Raw genomic sequence first — 20,149 nt, 5'->3', positions numbered from 1 at the left:
GCCGCCGCCTGCGCCGCCCGCCGCGCCCGCCGCGGCCGAGCCGGGCGACGCCGAGCTGGGCGGCTGCAGCAAGGAGGAGCTGGTGCGCCGCCTGCGCCACGAGGAGGCCGAGAAGCTGGCGGCGCTGGTGCAGCGCGGCCGCCTCATCCAGGGCGTCAACCGGCAGCTGCAGGAGCACCTCCGCGAGATCCGCGAGCTGAAGGCCGTCAACGGGCGGCTGCAGGCCGAGAACCGCGAGCTGCGCGACCTGTGCTGCTTCCTGGACGAGGACCGGCTGAAGGCCAAGCGGCTGGCGCGCCACTGGCAGCTCTTCGGGCACCACGCGGCGCAGGTGCTGCGCGACGAGGTGGCCGCCTGCCTGCGCAAGCTGGCCGGCCTCGAGGGGCTGCAGGAGCGCCTGGCCAAGGACAACCTGGAGCTCAAGGAGCTCTGCCTGGCGCTCGAGGAGGAGTGCGCGGCCGCCGCGGCCGCCGCCGCCGCCTCGGCGCGCCCCGACGCCAGCCCCAGCCCCAGCCCCGGCCCCGGCGGCGGCTCCTCGGAGCTCGGCCTGCCCTGCGGGCCCCGCGACCTGGGCGACGGCAGCTCCAGCACCGGCAGCGTGGGCAGCCCCGACCAGCTGCACCCGGCCTGCTCCCCCGACGACTGACGGCCGCGGCGCGCCCGGGATCGTCCGCGCCCGCCCGGCCCCGCTGCTGGACGGGGAGCCCTCCCCGCCGCGTCCCCGGGGCCCCGCGCCGCTGTGGGGCGGGAGAACGGGGCCCCCACCCCCGAAGCATCAGGATTTCTTTCGTTTTTGCTTGTGTGTGGTCAGCCCAGCTGCATTGGCGCTCTGGCGAATCACCGGGTAAGCCTCTGGATCGCACAGAACGCTTCTCGCTCAGCTGGGGGACCCGTAATCCATGGTGGGAAGCAGTTGCTCTCGGACCTTGCCCACAGTTTCTGATGGCAGCACCGTGGAAGTGCCCCCCCCCCCACACCAGCATGCTCCTGCAGAAATCGGGCGAGTGGCCCTGGACCAGGGGTGGCCGGGATGTTTTTCTCCAACTCTCCGGATGAAAACAAGCCGGGCTGAAGCAGCTTGAGTGCACCACAAATCTCCCATCCCTATGAAACCAGTCTGAGCCAACAGAAGCATTATTTTTACACTTCTAGCACTTCTGGACTAGGTGTGAAGGTTGTAGCAAACTTCTGGATTGCACAGGGCTCTTCTTCTGTACAGCCGGACTTGCACTGCTTAAAAAGAATGTGTCATACGCTGTGCCAGAGTTGGGGAATCAAGGATGGGGTACCCCCCCCCCAATACAGAAAATCTCACCTCCTGCAGTGCAGAGCGTTGATTTTGGCCGCTTGGAAGTGGCTGGGCGAGGTGGGAGTTTCCCAGCAAATGCTTTTGCAAGGTGTGAATTTGGCTGGAGTGTGCAAGAAAGCGTTTTGGCCCACCCAGAAAGATCTTGCCAATTTCACCCTTCTTTTCCTCTCTCCATTTTCTGCTTGAGGGAGAGGGCGCATTTCAATTTTAAATGCCACACACGGGTCAGCCTCAGGCAACCTACGGTCCTGCTTGCGAGTCGGACTACAACCCCCAGCATCCCCCCTCGGCAGCTCACAGAATGGGCTAAGCAGTGCTTGGAAGGAGCAAGAAGACAGCCACTCTTCAAAGTATTTTGAGAACGTCCATATTAAAATACCGTTACTTGGAGGATTTTCAGAAGGTGGGACTGAAGCCGCGACCATTTGGTTATATAAAGTGGTCCTTTTTTTTGATATCCTTCTCCTGCCTGGGGAATAAACGGGAAATCGGATGTCGCATGATAGGGCAGGAACAAATTGTTCCGCTGCCATGTACTTTTGATCAGCAATAGCTGGGAGTGTTGGTTTGGACCAAAATGGTTCCAGGGCAGCAGTCTTGGGAACACCCCTCCTCCTGAAACATGTGCTGTGTTGGCGGATGTGTGTTAGAACTGATCCAGCCGGCGTGTCGGGCAAGGTTTCCTTTCCCCGCTGCAGCATTGGTCCTACGGAGAGCTGGAACAAGGCCATTTGCTGGAGAGAGGGTGGCTGGTGAAAACAGCAAGCTTCGGTCACCCACAGGATGCTTGCGGCTGGTGAAAACAGCAAGCTTCTGTCACCCACAGAGAGAGATGCCGGGAAGCAAAACCCATCCGCTCTGTGCTTTGTTTTTCTTTAAAAAAAGAAAAGAAATCATCCTTGGATAGCAGGATATTGAGGCCTGGAAAACAGCATCTCCCCCCTCCCCTTCTCAAGGATCCTGACCTCCCCCTTCCAGGATGTAGCCAAAATGTGTGTCACGGGAAGGGGACATCCTCTGAACTTGACTGGGAATCGGCGTGTGCTGTGGTGATGCGGCTCTGTAACAGGAAGGCCTCCAGCTCACGCAGTGAAGTGTCTTTCTGTTTCCTCAGGATGCTAATAAATGTTTTAAAAAGCTATTGCTTCTGGGGAGGTGTTTGTTCCGTGTCTTCGGACGGTCGGAATGCATGGCTTTGGGAAAGCGGGGCGGGGGGAGGCCGCATCAGGCGACAAAGCCGCTTTCTCCAATCACCAATTATTTAGGGATGGTGGGGGGGTCAGCTTTTGGCATTCCCTCCCCTCCTGAAAGGTTGGCGTGCATTTGCAAGAAATCATTATGAGCAAAAGGAATGGTATTGCTAAAATAGATGGTTGTGTGTGTTTTAAATTTGGCCGCATCCCTCTGACCTTTGCCCCCTCCCCTTCGTAGGGATGTTCCCCCAAGAGCTCGCCCTAAATTGAATTTAGTCCTTGGGCTGAAATGAATTCTCTTGGAGTGGGAGGACTTTTTGTTTCCATTAAATGCTGAAATTGCCAGCCAGCCTCCAACATTTCCCCGCAGTGGCTGTTTCCAGTCCGAAAGATTAATTAAAAAACCCTCTTGGCAGTACATTTTAGTACTCGGTTTCCAGAAGGAAGGCTGCCTAGAAACCAAGCCAGCCAGCCATTGTGCAGTGTGAGGATACTTTGCGCATGCTCAGGGGCAATGCAGCACTTCGTCCAACTCTGAAATGATGCAGCTTTTTGGTTGTTCTTTGCTTACGCCCCGCTTTTCAGGAGGGGGCGGGGTTGGAAGAATTCCTTCTGGTTTTCAAGGACCAAAGAAAAACCATTTCTAAGAACCCTACAAAAAATAGTGGAAGTGAGGAGATATTTGACGGATGAAGTCAGGGGTGAATTCTGTACCCTTGCATCGTGTCCCAGCTGCCATTTCAGGGAAATGAAAGAAATGGGTACCATAGTCCATCCTTCCTTCCTTCCTTCCTTCCATGCTAAACATAATCTCAATATTCTGGGGTCAATCAAAGGCCAGCTACTGTGGGGTGGAGAAACCGGAAAATGGAGAAATAGGGGCTGGATGCATTTTTGCCTGGTCAAGGGCTGTCCCCAGTTTTGGGCTCGTCCACAAATTAAGCGGCTTAGAAAGATGAAGCTCCTGGCAGTGGCGTCGCTTGCGGTGGACTCGGAGTCCCACAAGAATCCCGTGGAAGATCATCGCCTTCCACGCGTGGCCCTGCTCCACTGAACCTGGCGGCGCCGCGACCAGCAAAATCGACGGTTGCTGAACTGTCTCGGCAAATAAAACGGGGGCTGCAAAACCGACTCGCTCGTGTCCTTTTATACCTCCTTCCTGGCTGGTGGCCGAATCGGATGCTTTCCTCTGGAGCTCTCTCTTCCTGTTGCGAAGAACCCCAGTCTGGATCAGGATCAGGACCACTGGGAGAGGATTCAACTTCTCACACACCCCGTTATTTTTCTCCCAAATTCTCCACCCCATGCAGTGAGTTTAAAAAGTTCCAGTTTGCACTAAGATGGCTTTTTCCCCTTTACATGTGCCTAAAGGGATTGGGGTGGGGGATTGTAGGATAGGGGAAAGGTTGAACACCCCCCACCCCGTGCATTTACGGTCGTTCTGATTCAAATCGGGACCATGCACTTTTATCCTAAGAGTGAGGAACTTGGTTTTTCTCTGTGCCCTGCCACACAATTAACAAAGTGTCCACCTTTCGCTGTGGGGTTCAGGAGAATTAAAGGGGGAATTAAATTAATTTTAAAATTAATTAAAAGAATTAAAATCTTTCCCACTGGTTCCAGAAGGAAAGATGCGGCATCAAGACCTGGTTTTCCAGTCATTCCTTCTTTGGGGTTACGAACACTCGGATCAGCCCCATGGCTTGAGCGAAGGTTTTGAAATCATCCAAAAAGGAACTGGGCAGCCCTCTGAGTGGGACGGTGTGACGTGGTGTCCTGCGACAGCAGGGGGTGGACCTGATGGCCTTCATGGCCCCTTTCAGCTCTGCCATTCTAGGATTCTGTCTTCCACTGCTTGGCTCGGCTCATTCAGTCCCGTCTGTCCCAACCATCCCCATCCCCGGGGCCTGGACGTTTCCCCTGAAGTGTGTTTTATAATGTGTGTTTTAAATTATGATCATTTTATATGGATATTTTAACTTATTGTTTTATCTAGTGTTGTAAGCCGCCCCGAGGCTTCGGCGAATGGGGCGGCATAAAAATGTTTTAATAAATAAACAAATAAATAAAATAAGCCAGCCCTGCCGCTCGGGTGCCGCTGAAGCTGCGGCCGTGCTTGGGCACTCAAGCCTGCAAGTGCCTTCCCAGGCGGACGTGGCCGGGCCTGATTCGCCGCGGCACAAGCGCTAGCCGAGCGCTCGCTCGGGGTGCCCCCTCTTGCTCCGGTCATCTCGCAGCCCACACCACTGCGAGTGGAGCGGGAGACAAAAGGTCTCGGGGCCAGGAAACAGGTGTCCGGACTCCGATGCTGATAACAGGGAGCCAACGTCAACAATCCCCGGATATGAGCTCTGCCCTGCCTTTCTGGAGCTGGATTTTCCCCAGGCAGAGCTGGGGGGACGACGGAGGGAGGCTGGATAAACTCCGGCATTCCTAGCACTGCTGGGAACGGAACGAGCGAGAGCGTTCATCCTCCAGCGGTGACTCAGGATTGCTGGATTTTGCTCCTTGCTCCCGTAAGCGAGACTGCACAGGCAGTGCACGCAGGTGGTCCCGCTTTTAATCCCTGGAAGCAACGGTGGGCGTCCAAAGGACCCCAGGGGGAAACTCTGGAAAGCCGTTAGCTGCCAGCGTTGGCCCCGGAATGGCCGGGAACTTTGCAGTAGACGGTGGAGCGTTTCTCCATTCCTGGTTGTTAACGAGCAGGCCTCCAGCTTCCACAGCTTTGCCCATCCTCAAAGATTGGAATGATTCTCGTCCCAGACGGGACAAGCTCTGAGCAGGCAGCAGTGGGTGGGGTTTTCGCTCGCCCCCCTTTTGCCTTGGCCATCTCCCCTTCCTGGAACGATTCCCGTTAGAATTTGGCTGTCACGGAAAAGAGGTTCTGCACTCTGGTTTAGATCCAGTCATGGATGGAAGTTCTTTGACTCTTGAAGTTGGAGTTTGCAGCCTTCAATTTTTCCCATACCCTGAGATTTTTGCCACTTTCAGCATCTTTAAGTTTCACTCTTTTTTTTTTTGCATGGACTTGGATATTAGAAGAGCCACCTCGTAAAAAGGGCAGGAAAAGAGGACTCTGATGCTGATGGTAATCTTTAATGCAATTATTTCCACAAGAAATAAAGAAGGAGAGGGGGAAACATTTATGGTAATAACAACAATATAAACTATGTTCAACCAGCTCCATCAGTGGGAGAAATAAACAGCTATCCCACCTCATCCAGGAGGCTATAGATAATTTCTGGGTGATGCGATCAGTCCAAACAGTGAAAGTGGGGGCAATTTTGTCCCCAACTCTTGTGCCTAGTGTGAAAGAGAATGCAAATTTTGATAACAGTACAGTGCTGCTTTGAGAAGAAAAGTATATGAAGTAAATGGAATTTTAAAAATAACAGGAGTACGTTTCGGGGGTTTTAAAGTGTAAAGCACGGATAAGGGTCAGAGTCCTGGTGCTTTGGAATAAGGACATGCTTCCTCAAAGCAGAAGGATTTTCTGGTCATTCCTGAGGACTAGCAGCTTGTCTCTAGCATTAACATGCAAGAGTTAGAGACCTACAAGTCTGTGCTGGGTGGCAAGGAAAGTGAGGCCCCCAAAAATCTGCGTGGCCAGAGGGGTGTTGGAACAGCAGAAAGGGCGAGAAGCCAGCCACCTTGAGGAAAAATGTTCTAGGCCGAAAAGACATACGTCCTGCTCGAGGTCCTCAGAGGGCCAGCAGAGTCGGGGAGCTGAGCGAATCGGAGGAGTGGTCGCCGCTGCTGCTGCGTCTGTGGGCAGAGGAGCAGGGCTCGGACGCGAAGCTGGATCCGGCTGGCATGTCGGGGTCTCCCGGCGTGGGATAAGTGAAGACCAGGCTCGGAGTGAAGGGGGTGAGCGAGGGTGTGGACATCAGCGTTGGGGTGTGCAAAGCTTCGGGCTCCAGCGTCTCGCTGGGGGGCAAGGTGATGCTCGGGGGCACCGGGGCAGCCCGGCGGGAGATGCTGGGCCCCGGCGGGGACTCCCGCTTCACGGGAGGCTGGTCGGAAGCTTCCGGGTGGCCCCGGGCCTTGTCCTCTTCGCCCGAGGACTCCCCTGGGACTTTGCAGACCGGACGATGGGCCTCCAGGACAAGTTCCAGGCGTTCCTTCTGCTTCTGCAACTCGGCGATCTCCTTCCGAAGCCCGGACTGCTCGGCCTCCAGTTCATCTGTCTCCTTGGGAGTAAAAAGGCACATGATTTGGATCAGCATCGGAAGGATTGGAGTCTGGGCACTCTTGAAGAGTTGGAGAGGAGCAGGGACAGAGTGCCGCCCCCAAAACCTGACACATTTCTCCCCAAGTTCTCCACCTGAAGAAACACCGGGCTGGGCAAAGAGATGGGTGCAGCCGGCCACTCTTGCCTTCAACCCCAGCGTCTGGTTTTACTGGCATGCTGCAATCTCGGTGCCTTTGGGGAGGGTGAAGCGTAGTTGAAGAACTGGTGCATTTTGTGGCTTTTCGCTGGGTCCCTTGTCCCAGGAAGGAGGAGCGTTAAAAGAGGTTTGGGGGAGCCTGCAGGGCCTGGGAAAGCAGCACGGAGCGCTCGCTTGGACAACGCTGGTTGTTCAAGTCCTTCCTCCCACTGGGAACCTCCTGGAAACACACACCCCGGTCCTGCCACTTTTTGTGGCATGGATACCAACTGAGCAGGCAAAAGAAAATTGCCACCTTCAGCTCCTTTACTTCATCGTAACGCTCTGCCCTGGCACCTATCCTTCGGAAAGTTTGTAGGCTTTTAACCTAGGGCCGCATCTCTGTTGTTTTCCAAACAACTCCCCGCCCCCCACTAATGACACAAAAATGACACAATTTGGGGGGAGGGAGTGCAGGAGCCCCAAACGGTAAGGGCTGCTTTCGCACAAAACTGAAACTTGCTGGGTACGCTGCTCTTGGAAGGGGCAATGAACCTTCCAATTCCACCCAGTTCAGCTACATAATACTAATGTGATCAGCAAAAAATAACTTAAAAAATAAGAATGGATATTTTAAGATCTCGGCCCTCCTAGGCCTTAGTATGAAACGTGGCAAGTATAATCCCCTAAGGGGCTTGTGCCAGCAAATGTTATTCAGTTCTGACAAACAGGAAAAAACAGGGCATTTGTAGATTTTCAAAGACGTGTGCATGAAGATGTGGGTTTCCTGCATCGAATCAGGGGGCTTCTGAATCGGGCCATGTCTGAATTGAGGTCTAAATCGAATCCTCTACTTGGTGTCAACCTCTAATAGTCATACAAGATCACACGAGGCAATCAACAGAAACAAGCCGGTTCCACATTCCCTTCCCCAGACCCTCAGATACAACTGTCGTTCCCAGAGGCAAACTCACGGCTTGCAGAGTGTCTGTTAATTCTTTCCGGCGGTTCCGGCATTTGGCGGCTGCCAGTTTGTTCCTCTCCCGACGTAACCGGCGTCGCTCCTCTTCTTCGGGCGTCAGCTGCAGAAGGGAGACGAGAGTCACAAATCCAGCGAGAGGCTGACAGAGCTGGGTTCTTTTCCTTTTTGCCTTTCCACAGCTTGTACTCCCCGAGGGGGAATCTGGGATCTTGGAAGTGCAAGGCCGAATGTGCCTCCCCACCCACCCACCGCCTTGGAAGGTGCCTCTGGGCATATACAGAGTGCTTCAAGCTTATAAATACCCTGTCATCCTACGCATGTCTAGGTATGATGCATTTCAAGCGACCTGGCCCAGCTTCTCAAGGACTGGGGGGAGACTTTATTTGATACTGGGGGGCTCTGCTCCGGCCCTAGTCGAGTGAAGCCACGCCCATCATCCCCAGAGCACCCCGAGGCAGACCTGTGTGCTCCGTTATTCAGGGGATGCCACATGGCAGCAGGAAGGGGGAAGGCTCCTTGGGCACTACTAAACTCCCCGAGCTTCGAACTACTGACAGCCGAGTTGTGTGCTAGTTGTGGCTGAAGAGACTACGGCAGGCTTCAGCTCACACAGAGACATTTAAAATAATTAAAATCAATTAGTGTGCTTTGGAAGAAAACCACCCTGAGGAGCAGGCCACTAAAGTCCCCTTAACGAGCTTGCCAAGTTGCAGGCCTCTAGTTCGCACGTTCTTGGCAGCGACGGACAGGGAGGTACAGCCAGGGCCATCTATGTATTGGGTCTTCACAAGGCTTAGCCATGCTTGCACGCATCTCAGACAGAGGTCCTTCTGGAGGGTTTCTGTTCACAGGGTCACCATAAGCTGGAGAGGCCGGCTCATCGCAACAGCAGTGGCTGGAGGCTGGAATTCTGGAAGTCTTCTCGGATCTTTTTTAAAGGTGACTAAGAAATGCAATCGAATAAAAATAATAGCTATATTTTTAGCAGGAGTTTTTAGGGTAGCTGGTCGGTGTTGCAGGAAAAGCCAGCTGCAGAGCTGCTGTTGGGCGCAAGAGGGCACCAGTGGCCAGGAAACTCAGCATCCTCATCTCGCGGGATGCATCCTACTGGGATGGATCCTACTGGTGAAGCAAGAAGACTGGGGTCTGCTTCCTTTCAGCTGCTAGTTGCCTGTGTCTTGAACAGGCAGAAAGACAAATCTTTTCTCTGGCATCCAAAGGGATCCCTCTGAGGTTGTGCCTACGGTGTGCACCAGACGCAGCTGAGAAGTCCCATCTCACAGACGGATCCAGAACGTGTTAACCCTAAAGAGGTAGCGCTTACGAATTCGGACGTGCCCCAGGGCCCTCGTGCGTGTGTCTTGCCTGGTGAAGCACGTCTGTTTTGAATTTTGTTATTTTGCGTGTTTTTGCTCCTCTAGCAGGATGACACAGGCCAGATGGCAACTTGGCAACCCTCACAAGCAATTATCTCGCGTATTGGGCATGGAATGTTTTTCGGCTCGTATTTGGTGAAGAAGTGAATGCCATTTCAGAGCTTTGGGACAGGCCGGGACAAAAGAGAAGGGGTGGCACCCCATTCCCAAGAGAATTGCCACGCAAAACTCCAGCCTGCCAGGAACTGTCCTTAGGAGAGGTGTTTCAGTCTTCCAGAGCAGGGAAAAAGCTGCCCAAATGTCCAGAAATCCCCAAATGGTTTCTTCTCCTATATATACCTGCCCAGACCGTAAGATCGTCCTCCGTGGTCCTTCTCTGAAAGCCCCCGTCAGAGGAAGGGAGGTGGGCCACGAGTAAGAAAAGGATCTTCTCCCAGTTGTACGACGAGGCGTCCCAGAGAAGTTTGTCAGGTTCCCACAGACCACCTGGAGTCCTTCCTATTTCCCAGGAGTTTTAAGTCTGTTTTAAACCTGTTACTGTATTTTGGCATTGCTGTGAGGCTCGACTTTGGCCTTTACTTCTCTTTGACATGGTTATTTTAAACGTTCATTGCATATTATATTGTTTATTTATTTTATGTTGTTAATTTTAATTTTATATTGTTATTTCTGTATTTTATTGTGTTGTAAGCCGCCCCGAGGCTTCGGCAAGGGGCGGCATAGAAATGTTTTAATAAATAAATAAATAAATAAATAATTTCCTGTTAAATTTCATGGTTGTAATTGCTGTATAGACTCCAACTGCTCCCGCTCCTGGGCAGCATGGAAGCCTAATAAAATATAGGAAAAATAAGTGACGGGCGACCAGGGGAAGTGGCTGGGGCCGCACGAAACGTACGGAAACATCGCATGGACCTTGCACAGCCGGAGCCTCCGACTACTCACGTGCTCTGAATGGCGCCGCCGAGGGGTGAGGATCGGGCCCGTGGTGCGGATCACGCCCGGCCGCATTCCGGCAGCGAAATGCGGGCAGCGGTAGGGACGCGGGTACGGGGGGAGGCCCGGTGAAGTGCCCATGATTGTGGGCTGGACCATCCACTGGAGGTTGTGGCTGCTGGTGATGGTGTTGAGGTTGGGAATGAAGCCGCTGGAACGGGAGCTGCTGCTTCCGGCCCCCGGGTCGGAGGGGTATTTCTGTGGAGAAGGAGGGGAACATGAGAGAGAGAGAGAGATTTCCCTGCTTCCCGAGGAGACACGCACGGGAGTTGGCACTGCTCCGAAGCCACCGATGTGGCACAGAATCTGGCCGGGGAGGGAGAAAGCACTCTGCACATGCTCCAGGGTAGTGTGGGGGAGGCAGCAGAGGAGGTGACCCGGTTCCCCTTTGATGCTTCTTTCTTTAAATGCGTGAGATATATGAAAATGCATTCAAAGGAAATGTGCAGGGGGGCAAAAACATCGCCATGCCTGAACACTTGCAGGGGCTTGCAGGTAAAAGCCCCCGGACTTGTTTCCTGTCTGCCAAGCCAGCCAGGAGAAGAGGAAGAGCTGGTGAAATGGCAGCGAGACGACAGAGGGCATCTTCTCGCCAAAATTGCCAGTTGTTATTATTTACAGCATTTCTACCCCATCCTTAACAGCGTCTCAAAACAAACAAACAAACAATAAATAAATAAAATAAAATCCAATGCCAGCAACAGCAGGAGAACGTGATTCTTTGCTTATAAAACACCGAGGCCTGGAGTTCTGCTTATTTTGCCAGAACGACCTAATCCATGCAGAGGGTAGACGTTCAACAAGCATTGGAAAGCCCCAGTATCTTTAGAAGTACCAAATAAAGTAAAAATTAAGGCTTTTAGCAGGGAAAATGACCCCAAACGGCCCAAGGAGGAATGAGCAAGCTCTGAGACTTGCTAGCAGGGGGAAGGTGAAATTGGAGGAATGGAATGGAGCAGCTTGGAAGAGGGTCTGGCTGGCTGACATCCTGGAACAACACCGCAGCTAGCAGATTTTTTCATTCTCTTCCCCCTCGGCCCAGGCCCAAACTTCACAATTCCTTCTACGCTACTAATACGTTAAAATAAACAGGCCAAAAGCCGGTTGCCAAACCTGATTACAAATGACACACGTGCTTCTGCTTTGTGGAATCAGAACCCAATGCTGATTCGCAACCAAAAGGAGTTGGCTTCTGGTGCATTAATATAAAACACATTTACGGGGGGGTGGGGATTACTCCATTCTGTGACTTAAAATGTTTTCACTGTTTTTCAAAATGATACCTAGCCAGTCAGTCACACCTCGGCTATATGGTTTTTGCAGAAGGATGCTGTGAGGAGCACCTGTGGGCCCAGGTGAGCCTGCCAGGCCCAGGTGGACGTCGGCACCCCTGCAGCCCTGGGTTATTCACACATGCGGCTGAAGCATCTTTCCCTGATCCGAAACCCTGACGAGGCAGACAAGAGTGACGCATCCTCGGTGCCAGACGTTAAAAATATGGCAAGATCCTTACGGGTGTAACTTGAGTTGAACTTCTGGTTCTGAGCCCAAATCCGGCTGCTCTGTATCGCATCGCTGTTTCTTTCCCATTCCAAAAAGTCAAAATGCCACGCCAAAGCTTTAGTTAAAGGCAGGTGGGGCTTTCGGCTAAAATCTCCCTGGATTCTGTTCCTGCTCCTTTTGTCTTGGCTCCGCTCACCCACTGAAGGTGCTTCCTGGAATGCTTGCCAAGATTTCACGATGGCCACCGATCTGGAAATGGGACTGGACAAATTGCTGGAGGAAAAGGTGATGCATGGCTGCTAGTCCTCATGAATCCTGCCTCAGAGGCACTCTATGCACACCAGTTCCTGGGGAGCACGGGCAGGAGGGAGTTAGTGTGTTCCTGACCTGCTTGCGGCTTTCCCATATTTGGCCGGTCAGTTCAAAATTCAAAGGTGATCATGGCAGCCGACAAAAGCTCCTCAAAGAAAACTTACTAAAAAGTCTGTGTGAGGTTTGTAAGCACCCCTGCACAGGCTTCCCCAAACCTCCTCCACTTGGGACCCTCCAGGCTACAACTCCCGACAATTCTTACATTGACCCTACTGGCTGGGGGTGATGGGTGTTGAAGTCCAGCTCACAGAAGGCTACCTCAGAGCTTCGGCAATTGGTAGCATGGAACCGTAACGGAGACTCAACAGATATGCAAGGATGACGGGTGGGTGGATTCCCACTGACATGAACGGAATCCTAACTTGCTCCATTCATTTCGATGGGCCTGCGTAGGACCGACATAGGATGCCACCCCAGAGGGCACAACCCCAGCCCCAAAGCTCTCCTTCCCCGGCCAGTTTGGACTCGGTCAGCACCTGCAAAGGGGCAAGCCTCGTTCGCTTCTCACGCAGGACGGCCCATTGGATCGGGCCCCATGTTACGGAGGGGCTGCAGCGGGAGAGGAAGATGCCTCAGAGTTCCTGCCCGGGCCCAAGAGGCCTGGGAGGGGCCCTGCTCTCACCTCACCTCACCTCACCTCACCTCCCAGGTGTGCAGCCCTCCGGGCACGTCCTTCAGGGGATTCTCAGGCCCACAGAGAAATAAATGGGTCACAGGCAGCAGCCTTGCTGATTCACGTGAACCTCGTGCCCTCCGCAGGCCCGCTGACCTAGTTCTGGGGGAGCCACTGCCTTGCCCCACAGCGTCCGGGCACACCTGCGGGCGCCACGCCCGGGCCTTCCGCATGGGGCGATGGCGTCAGTTCACCGCCCCACTCCCTGGGCGAGGCGCTCCGCTCGGCACGGACCCAGCCGACTGGTTGAGGCACGCCGGGCCCGCTTTCCGAAGGGGAAAGGGGCCGAGACACCCGAGCACCCCCGACTCAGCCGGGGCAAGCTCGGGAGGAGGGCATGGGGCAATTGTGGGGGGCGTCCAATCAGGATGGCAGGTTTTTACTTTTCTTTTACAATTATGCTTGCCCCTAAGCTTTTTCTTACGACAACCCTGCAAGGGAGTCTGGACTCAGATACTGCCCTAAACAAAAGATCACCCCAATGAGCTTCAGGACATGCAGATTTGAACCCCGGTCTCTCTGACCTGGTGCCCACTGAATATGCTGGGCTACAACTCCCACCTCCCACAGCCAGCATAGCTGGGGATAATGGGAGTTGTTGTCTAACACATCTGGAATGCGGGGACTGTTCCAAGAGACTAGAACAGCAAATAAAAACTTTTCTAATGCGTGGTATTCCACCGAAATTGCTTTGCTTTGCTAACCTCTGTTACTTAGAAGGCTGAGCAAACCGTCACGTCCCACAAAACTTTCTAGATGTGATCTGTATTTAGTCAGAGCCTTACAAATGGATACGGAAATAAATAGCAGCATTATGCAAGTTTCTAGCTGCACCCAGGGATGCTTGGCTAGTTGGAATTCCAGAGCAGCAAACCATGAGGAGAGTGAGGTGTAGTGGTGAGAGCAACGCAGGGCATTAGGTTCAAGCCTGGACAGAGGTCTAGCAAAGTCACAAAAGCGGTCGGCCAGGAAATCACGAACTGAGCCCTCCCTCGGCCACGAAGCCCCCTGAGTGACTCTGGACCAGTCACGGCCTGGCCTGCCTCGCAGGGCTGTTGGGCACCTGCGGTTCTTTGCAAGGGGAAAAAGGAGGGCCACAAATTCACAGTTATTCCAATCGTCTTATGCTAATTTATACCTCTATATGAACATCTAGAAGGAATCCTGAGGACGGGTTTAAACAACAGGGGAGGCAGAAGCAGTCTGTTAATTTCTCACCTAAATCCTGCTCCGAATTCATCCCATTCCCAGGGCACTGTCTGCCTGGGGCACACAAGCACCCCTTGTGCCAACCGACGGGCAGGAGGTGCCTGTTGACTCACCGGGCAGGATACCTCCCTCAGCAGGTCTGACTCAGGGTGGGACCTTCTCTGCCCACAGGAAGTCTGCCACGGGGTGCAGAGGGCAGGGTGGCCTCCTGCCACAAAGCCGGGACTGGATAAAGCCCCGGCTCAGACTTCGTGGCCACCCTCTGCCTCCTGCCAAGGCGAATTGCAGGGCTACTGTGCCCCGGGCCCCCCGGGAGTTTGCCAGCCCAAACAGCAGTCGACCAAACCTCGACACGGCAGATTTTGAAGATCTAAGCTGGTGCGCCTGCTTGAGTTGGTTACGACTCCCATGATCCCCAGCCTGAGGACTGTGGGAACGGCAACCCAACACATCTGAAAGGCGGCGAAGGGTGGTGTCCAGGGTGAGCTCCCACACCTGAGTCGAGCTTGGCCGAAAACCCGTCTCTCTCCACACCCCTCTGCCAGCCACGGCCTCCCTCGCAGGGCGGCTGCGCGAGGGCCGAGCTCTCGAGCGGTGCCCCCTCCTTGGGCACGGGGATGCGCTGCAGAGGTTATGGGGCAGGCAAACAACGCCCTTGCAAGGTAGGCAAACAACGCCCTTGCGAGGTAGGCTCTCGGGGGAGTCTGGGAAGGGTGGTTCCCAGGTACGTTTCACAAGAGGAGGATGACAGAAGCCGCCCGGCTTCCAGGGAAACTGGTCTCTGGAAGCAGGAGGCGAGAGCAGGGAGGGCCGCCCCACCCTCCCCGTCTCGAGTCTCGCAGCAGTGAGTGACTCGCTGACTGACGCCCTGCTCTGATGAGTCACCGTGTTATGACAAAGCACGAGATGACACAGCACAAAGCACAGACTCTCCCATCCTGCTCCAGGCCCCGCGACCCGACCCAGGTGTGGATGTGATTTGGGGGACGGCGGGAGGGGGGGAGGTCATCTTTCCACTAGCTTCACAGAGGCATCACCGGGCGAAGGCACAGACGGGAGGTGACGGCACGCTCGCCTCGCCGTGTTCGCCAGTTTAGCCCGGATCCCTCTTTCCAAAGCCTCGTTCTGCAGTTTGACCCTCGCTCAGACATCCCGTCCAGTCATACTTTCTGCCCCCCCACCCAAAAAAAAAAAAACCCAAGCAGGAAAGAAAGATCATAATCTACACCTGATTTTCTCCGGGGCTGGAAAAGGGGCACGTCTGTCTTTCTTCAGCCTCAGCCTGTAGACGCCGCTGTGCACCCCCCCCCCCCAGCCATGCACTCCCGTCGCCACTCGGCTACCGGTGGGACAGGAAGCACAAGGAGTTCACGACTCCCGTGACCCTGTGCCACAGTCTGGCTTCCACAGGCACCAGGTGTGTTGCTCACAGGTGCTGCCTCAGAGAATTACGGGAAAGTTAAGGGACAATGGGAAGTCCGGCAATGCCTCAGGGAGCATAAGAGAGCCTCCATTTTTAAGGGCAGTGTATCCCACAAAGCCAGGAAGCAAACAGGCAACGGAAAGGGCTGGTTCTTCGCAGGGGTTAGCCACTGTGGGAAACAGGATGCTGTGCGATTCTTTGGATTCCTTCCAGGTCATGAGGCTCATTTTAAGTAGGGAATGGGCCTGAACTCAGCGCTGCTCTGGGTGATGGGATCTGTAGTCCTCCTATCTGAAGACAGAGCACAGTGAAAGGTTACTTTCCAAGTCCTATCAGTCCACGGCACCTGGTCTTCCCCCGGTTCCTTTTCCCTCCCCTGCCAAAGAGTTCTGTCGTGCTTAAAGGCTGGGATGCTTGTATTTCCATCAAGGCGAGAGCGGGAGGAGGGGGCGGAGAGGAGAACGTTGGCTCACGTGTTGAGCCTTCGCTTCTGGGCCAAGAACTGCAATCATGAGCAGGGCTCATCTTCCCCTGCCCTGGAGCCTCTCTTTGATCCAGTGACTAGACTTCCCTTGCAGAAGGTAAAAAGGACAGAGCCCTAATGAAAACTCGCCCCACACACCTAGTATACAGTCCCCAGTGAGCGCAGCCTGCATGGTGTGGAGAAAACAGATTTTCTCCCTCCGTTGTAATTTTAGGACGCGATGCGGCCATCCCAGGATTGCGGGGAGACTCAGGACAGGTAAAAGGAAGGACTTCAAACTGTGGAACTCACTTCCACAAGATGGAGGGATGCCCACCTATTTGAACGGGGACCGGACAAAAGATGCAGCTATCCGTGGCTTCCAGGCTTGCTGGCTGCTGCTGGGGAGCATGGGTGGTAGGGTTTCTGTAGGTACACTGTGTGGACAGCATGCTGAGTGAGGAAGACCCCCAGTTTGATCTCACAGGGGTCTTATGTTCACCCCATCCCCATCCCCAGAAAGTGGCAGGCATGGAAATCCAATTACCCACACTTATGGGGCACCTTCGAATAGTCAAGGGCAGAACAAAAGTTACACAAGAGAAATGCCAAGCCGCTACGGACTCCCCCCGCCCACCCCCAAATTCTGGCATTTAGCAAGAACAGCCTAAAGTAGCCGCCCCCAATCCAGTATCCTGGATGATCTGGAAATGAGCCTCTATCAACCCCCCACCCCACCCCACCCCACCCGCCACCACAGCAAATGGTCAGGCGCACAGAGAATTGTTCCCAAAAGCGTGTGCCACACATGCATCACAAAAGACAGACACACACGCCTCAAAGTGGCCCCTGAGTGTGCTTTTTAACTCTGCCCTCCTCCTCTTTTTTCCTCTGGGACAGCCTCCCATGGAGCAAGGGGGCCCTAACGCAAAAATGTGCTTCCAAGATGGCTCCTCCGGGCCAGCATGCACCCTCCAGCTGAAAGTGGACTAAACCCACGGGGCTATCCCAAATTCGCCCCCACACCAACCCCCCCCCTAACTTCCCCCTTCTGAAGCCCCCAGGGGTCCTGGCTGCCTGCGATCTCTCTGACCTCCCCGCAATCCTATTTGCCTTTTCCAGACAGACGACTCGGGAACATGGTCCTTCCGCAAAGCCAGACTTAAAAATCACAAGTCTTTTGGTCTACTGGGCGGCTGGGGCACCGCTCCAGTCTCTTGCCCCCCCCCCCCCCAAAAGACCATCTGTGCTTGTGGAGTAACTGTGTACTCATACGTGCAAATCATATACAATCAGGATATTTATAATTAAGAGAAATAACCTTGACAAGGAAACAACCTCCGTGTGTGCTGAGCTACCGTCTCCCCCAGGGGTTGGTTGGGTAGGATGGAAATGTTGGTTTAATACCTTCCAGGGGCACCAGGCTGGGGAAATCTAGAGTAAAACATCCTATAAACACCCACATAAGATACAGAAGAGATATAAATATATAGAAAACACGGCGCTACACCTACACAGAGTGCCTGTGTTTTTCCTTTTCCCTCCTCATCCTTTTTTCTTTTAGTGCCATCTTCTTAAAAACTGACATTCAAACTGTAAGCCCCCAGGACAGAAACTGCCTTGTTTGTATCGATCCATAAACACCATAGGAAAATATCTATTAAAAAGTTATGAATATATCAACACAGATTTATGGAATTCCACAGAAATTCTAATGGCAGCCATTCAACCTCCCGCACTCTGCATGCGGAAAAGATCTATTAATCTCTTTCTCCTGCCATCCCTCATCACAGGCAGCCCTCCATCCTTGGAGGCAGCTCCTGTCTGAGTAACCGACTTTCCCGCTCCTTCGGTCAGAACCCCTTTTTCAAATTTTTAAACCCAGGCCATGTAATATTTATAAAAATGATCTTCCCTCGCCTCAAACGGAAGAAAAGGCGGCCCGAATTAGGGCTTCTTTGCGCGTTCAACAGCAGGCCCCAGCCTTGGAGGACACGTGTGCGCGGGCGAGCGAGCATCCTGCGCGCATTAAGGTCGTTCGGGCGACGACGCCAAGCAAGAGAGCTCGCGAGGGCATGTACAGAGTGCCTGAGGCGGGGTCCCTTACCTGTTGCTGAGCCCCTGGGCGTGAGGCGGATGCCGGGTCCTCCAACGGAGGCCGGGGAGCTCCGGGAGCGGGTAGCCTTCCCCCTCCGAAATTCTTGAACATCTCAACCCAGCCGCGGATTCTCCCACGCTCCGAATGAGCCTCGGCCGCCCGCCTTGACTTTTTTATGAATGGGAACTCCTGGGTCACGTTACTCCGCGAGGGGGAGGGGGAGGGGGAGAGGACAAGGCTGTCACTCAGCGGCGAGCCCCGCCCCCGGCCCCCCGCCCCTGGGGCCGGCGGGGACGGCGAGCCCGCGCCCGGGCCGAGGAAGGGGCCCCCGTGCCCGCCGGCCCGCGCGGAGAGGCCGTGGAGGGGCCCGAGCCGCCGCGCCCCCCTCCGCGAGGCCGCGCTTGGTACGTCCCGACCCGTGAGTCACGAGGGGGTGACGTAGATACCCTTAAATGGCTTGATTTCTTCCTGTTTCGCCGCTTTAGAAAAGGATTCCCCTCTGGCCAGGTTTCGCACGTGCGTGATTTGAGCCGTGCGAGTCCCTTTTTTTGAAAAAAAAGCGGGTTCTCTTTTCAAAAGCCATTTTTTTGCCTGAAAACGTCTTCGGGGGATACGAAGGACTCGCTTTGTGGGGCTCAGAAAGGAGCACCGGGGCTCAAACCTGTCTAAATTGACAATAAATACCATCACCCTCCGTCTTCTTCGACAATCTCTCCTTATTAACCTCGAGGGTTTATTCAATGTGGGAGAACAGAGGCACTCTGCACACGCTCGGGATCCCTTTCCAACACATTTACATCGGCCTTTCTTCCTCTTGCGAGGCACACCACTCCGCACTGGATCGGTAAAAATGTCTGAAACCGAGGCTCGGGCTTTTTCGGGTGCTTAAAAAAGGAGGAGGGCAGGCTCAGGGGCTGAGGTTTCGCTCCAAGACCTGGAGGTGGGTGGGACGCAAAGGGACGTGGTTCCGGGCTTGTAGTAATTCGGAAACGGAGAAACCACATCCTCGTGTGCCCGCCGCCCCATTCCGCCGGGCACGCGTCTATCCTGCCGGTTTCATCCAGATGGCGTCTTCGCAATTTGCACGGGGGTGACTCACACCCTCGGGGACAGCTAAGCGGGGAAATCCCCGATCTTTCCCCACGAGGAATGGAGCTACGGGGCAGAGCCCTAGACAGCGAAACCCGCGCGCCACCGCTTCAGGAGGGGGATGCCGCGCAGTGGGAACAGATAACTGGGGTTCTCCTGCAAAGAGCACGGGGTTTGAAGGAGCGCGAGGGAAACCCCGACTCCCGGATCCCCCTTCCAAGCACGTGAGCCGTCGGAAGGGGGAAGGAATTGTGAAGCCTAAAATCCCCCCCCCCCACCACCATCACACATCTCTCTCCAGAAGGAATCACGGAACCCATGCTCCTGAAAGTGGTGTTGGATTCCCATCAGCCCCTGCCAGCAGGGATTATGGGAGACTGAATCCACAGCTTCCCTGCTTTAGGCCAAACAGGAATGAGCAGAGAGCGAGTTATGTGGTGTCTGGACTTCAGTTCCCCTCATCCCTGACCACCGGCCATGTGGGCAGAAGCCAAAACCTTTGGAGACCAAAACCTCTGGAGAGCTACTTTCTGTCCACTTTAGAGGGTTCAAAGCCCTTCCTTAGGTCATTCTTACAACAGCCCTGCAGGGAAGGCCACGGTTGTTTCCCCCCTTTGCGGATTTGCAGGCAGCAAACAACCTGATAAGCTGGATAAACAACAAAAAATATTCAGAGCAAAAACTAGAGGCATGAGGACAAGTAGCAAGATTTCTTCTTTTACTTTCTGTCTTAGCCTGGTTCCAAGAAGCAAGAACAGAAAGTAGCTGAAAACGAAACTGAATGAAAGTGGTCTGAGAAGCAGAAACCGTGTCCGCACCTTCCCCGCAGGAGTGGAACACCTGGCCAAGATATTCTTGGACTCCAGTCTCCATCAGCCCCAGCCAGCAGGGCCAGGAGTCAAGCGTGCTGAGAGTGGCTCTCCAACAACTTCTGGATGGTGCTGGGTCATTCAGTGCAAAAGCTGACACAGTGCGTGATAGCAAGAAGTGTGCTTTCTTACACGCGGGGGGGGTGGGTCTATTCCACACGCATCCTTGGGGGAAAACATGAGTGTCCCAGGGCATGTACAGTCACCAGGGTTTCCGTGAAGAGGGA

At 54.2% G+C, this 20,149-nt stretch overlaps 2 protein-coding genes across 3 annotated transcripts in view; one reads left to right on the top strand and one right to left on the bottom strand.

Moving 5' to 3' along the window:
* Window positions 1-646, top strand: part of CCDC85B (coiled-coil domain containing 85B) — an 876-nt gene extending 230 nt beyond the window's left edge. Inside the window, exon 2 of the mRNA XM_044448368.1 lies at window positions 41-646. Within this exon, the coding sequence (XP_044304303.1) occupies window positions 41-646 (606 nt within the window). The remainder of the gene's footprint in view (window positions 1-40) is intronic.
* A 4,936-nt stretch (window positions 647-5,582) lies between these two features.
* On the bottom strand, window positions 5,583-18,105 carry FOSL1 (FOS like 1, AP-1 transcription factor subunit). 2 transcript variants are annotated; one of them, XM_044448623.1, is made up of 4 exons: window positions 17,974-18,105; window positions 10,173-10,421; window positions 7,844-7,951; window positions 5,583-6,692 (listed from the first exon to the last, which is right to left on the bottom strand). In XM_044448623.1, exons 1-4 carry the CDS (start codon window positions 18,073-18,075, stop codon window positions 6,204-6,206), a joined length of 948 nt encoding a protein of 315 aa, XP_044304558.1. In that variant the 5' UTR covers window positions 18,076-18,105; the 3' UTR covers window positions 5,583-6,203. The 2 variants fall into 2 exon arrangements, with proteins under 2 accessions (XP_044304558.1, XP_044304557.1); XM_044448622.1 differs by lacking the exon at window positions 17,974-18,105 and having other exon boundaries at window positions 10,173-14,778.
* Between the last annotated feature and the right edge of the window lie 2,044 nt (window positions 18,106-20,149).

Source organism: Varanus komodoensis, unplaced genomic scaffold, assembly GCF_004798865.1.
Source record: "Varanus komodoensis strain SLA01 unplaced genomic scaffold, ASM479886v1 scaffold55, whole genome shotgun sequence".
Classification (NCBI taxonomy): domain Eukaryota; kingdom Metazoa; phylum Chordata; class Lepidosauria; order Squamata; family Varanidae; genus Varanus; species Varanus komodoensis.
Note: the sequence above shows the minus strand (reverse complement) of the source record. Positions and strands in the feature narration are given on the sequence as shown.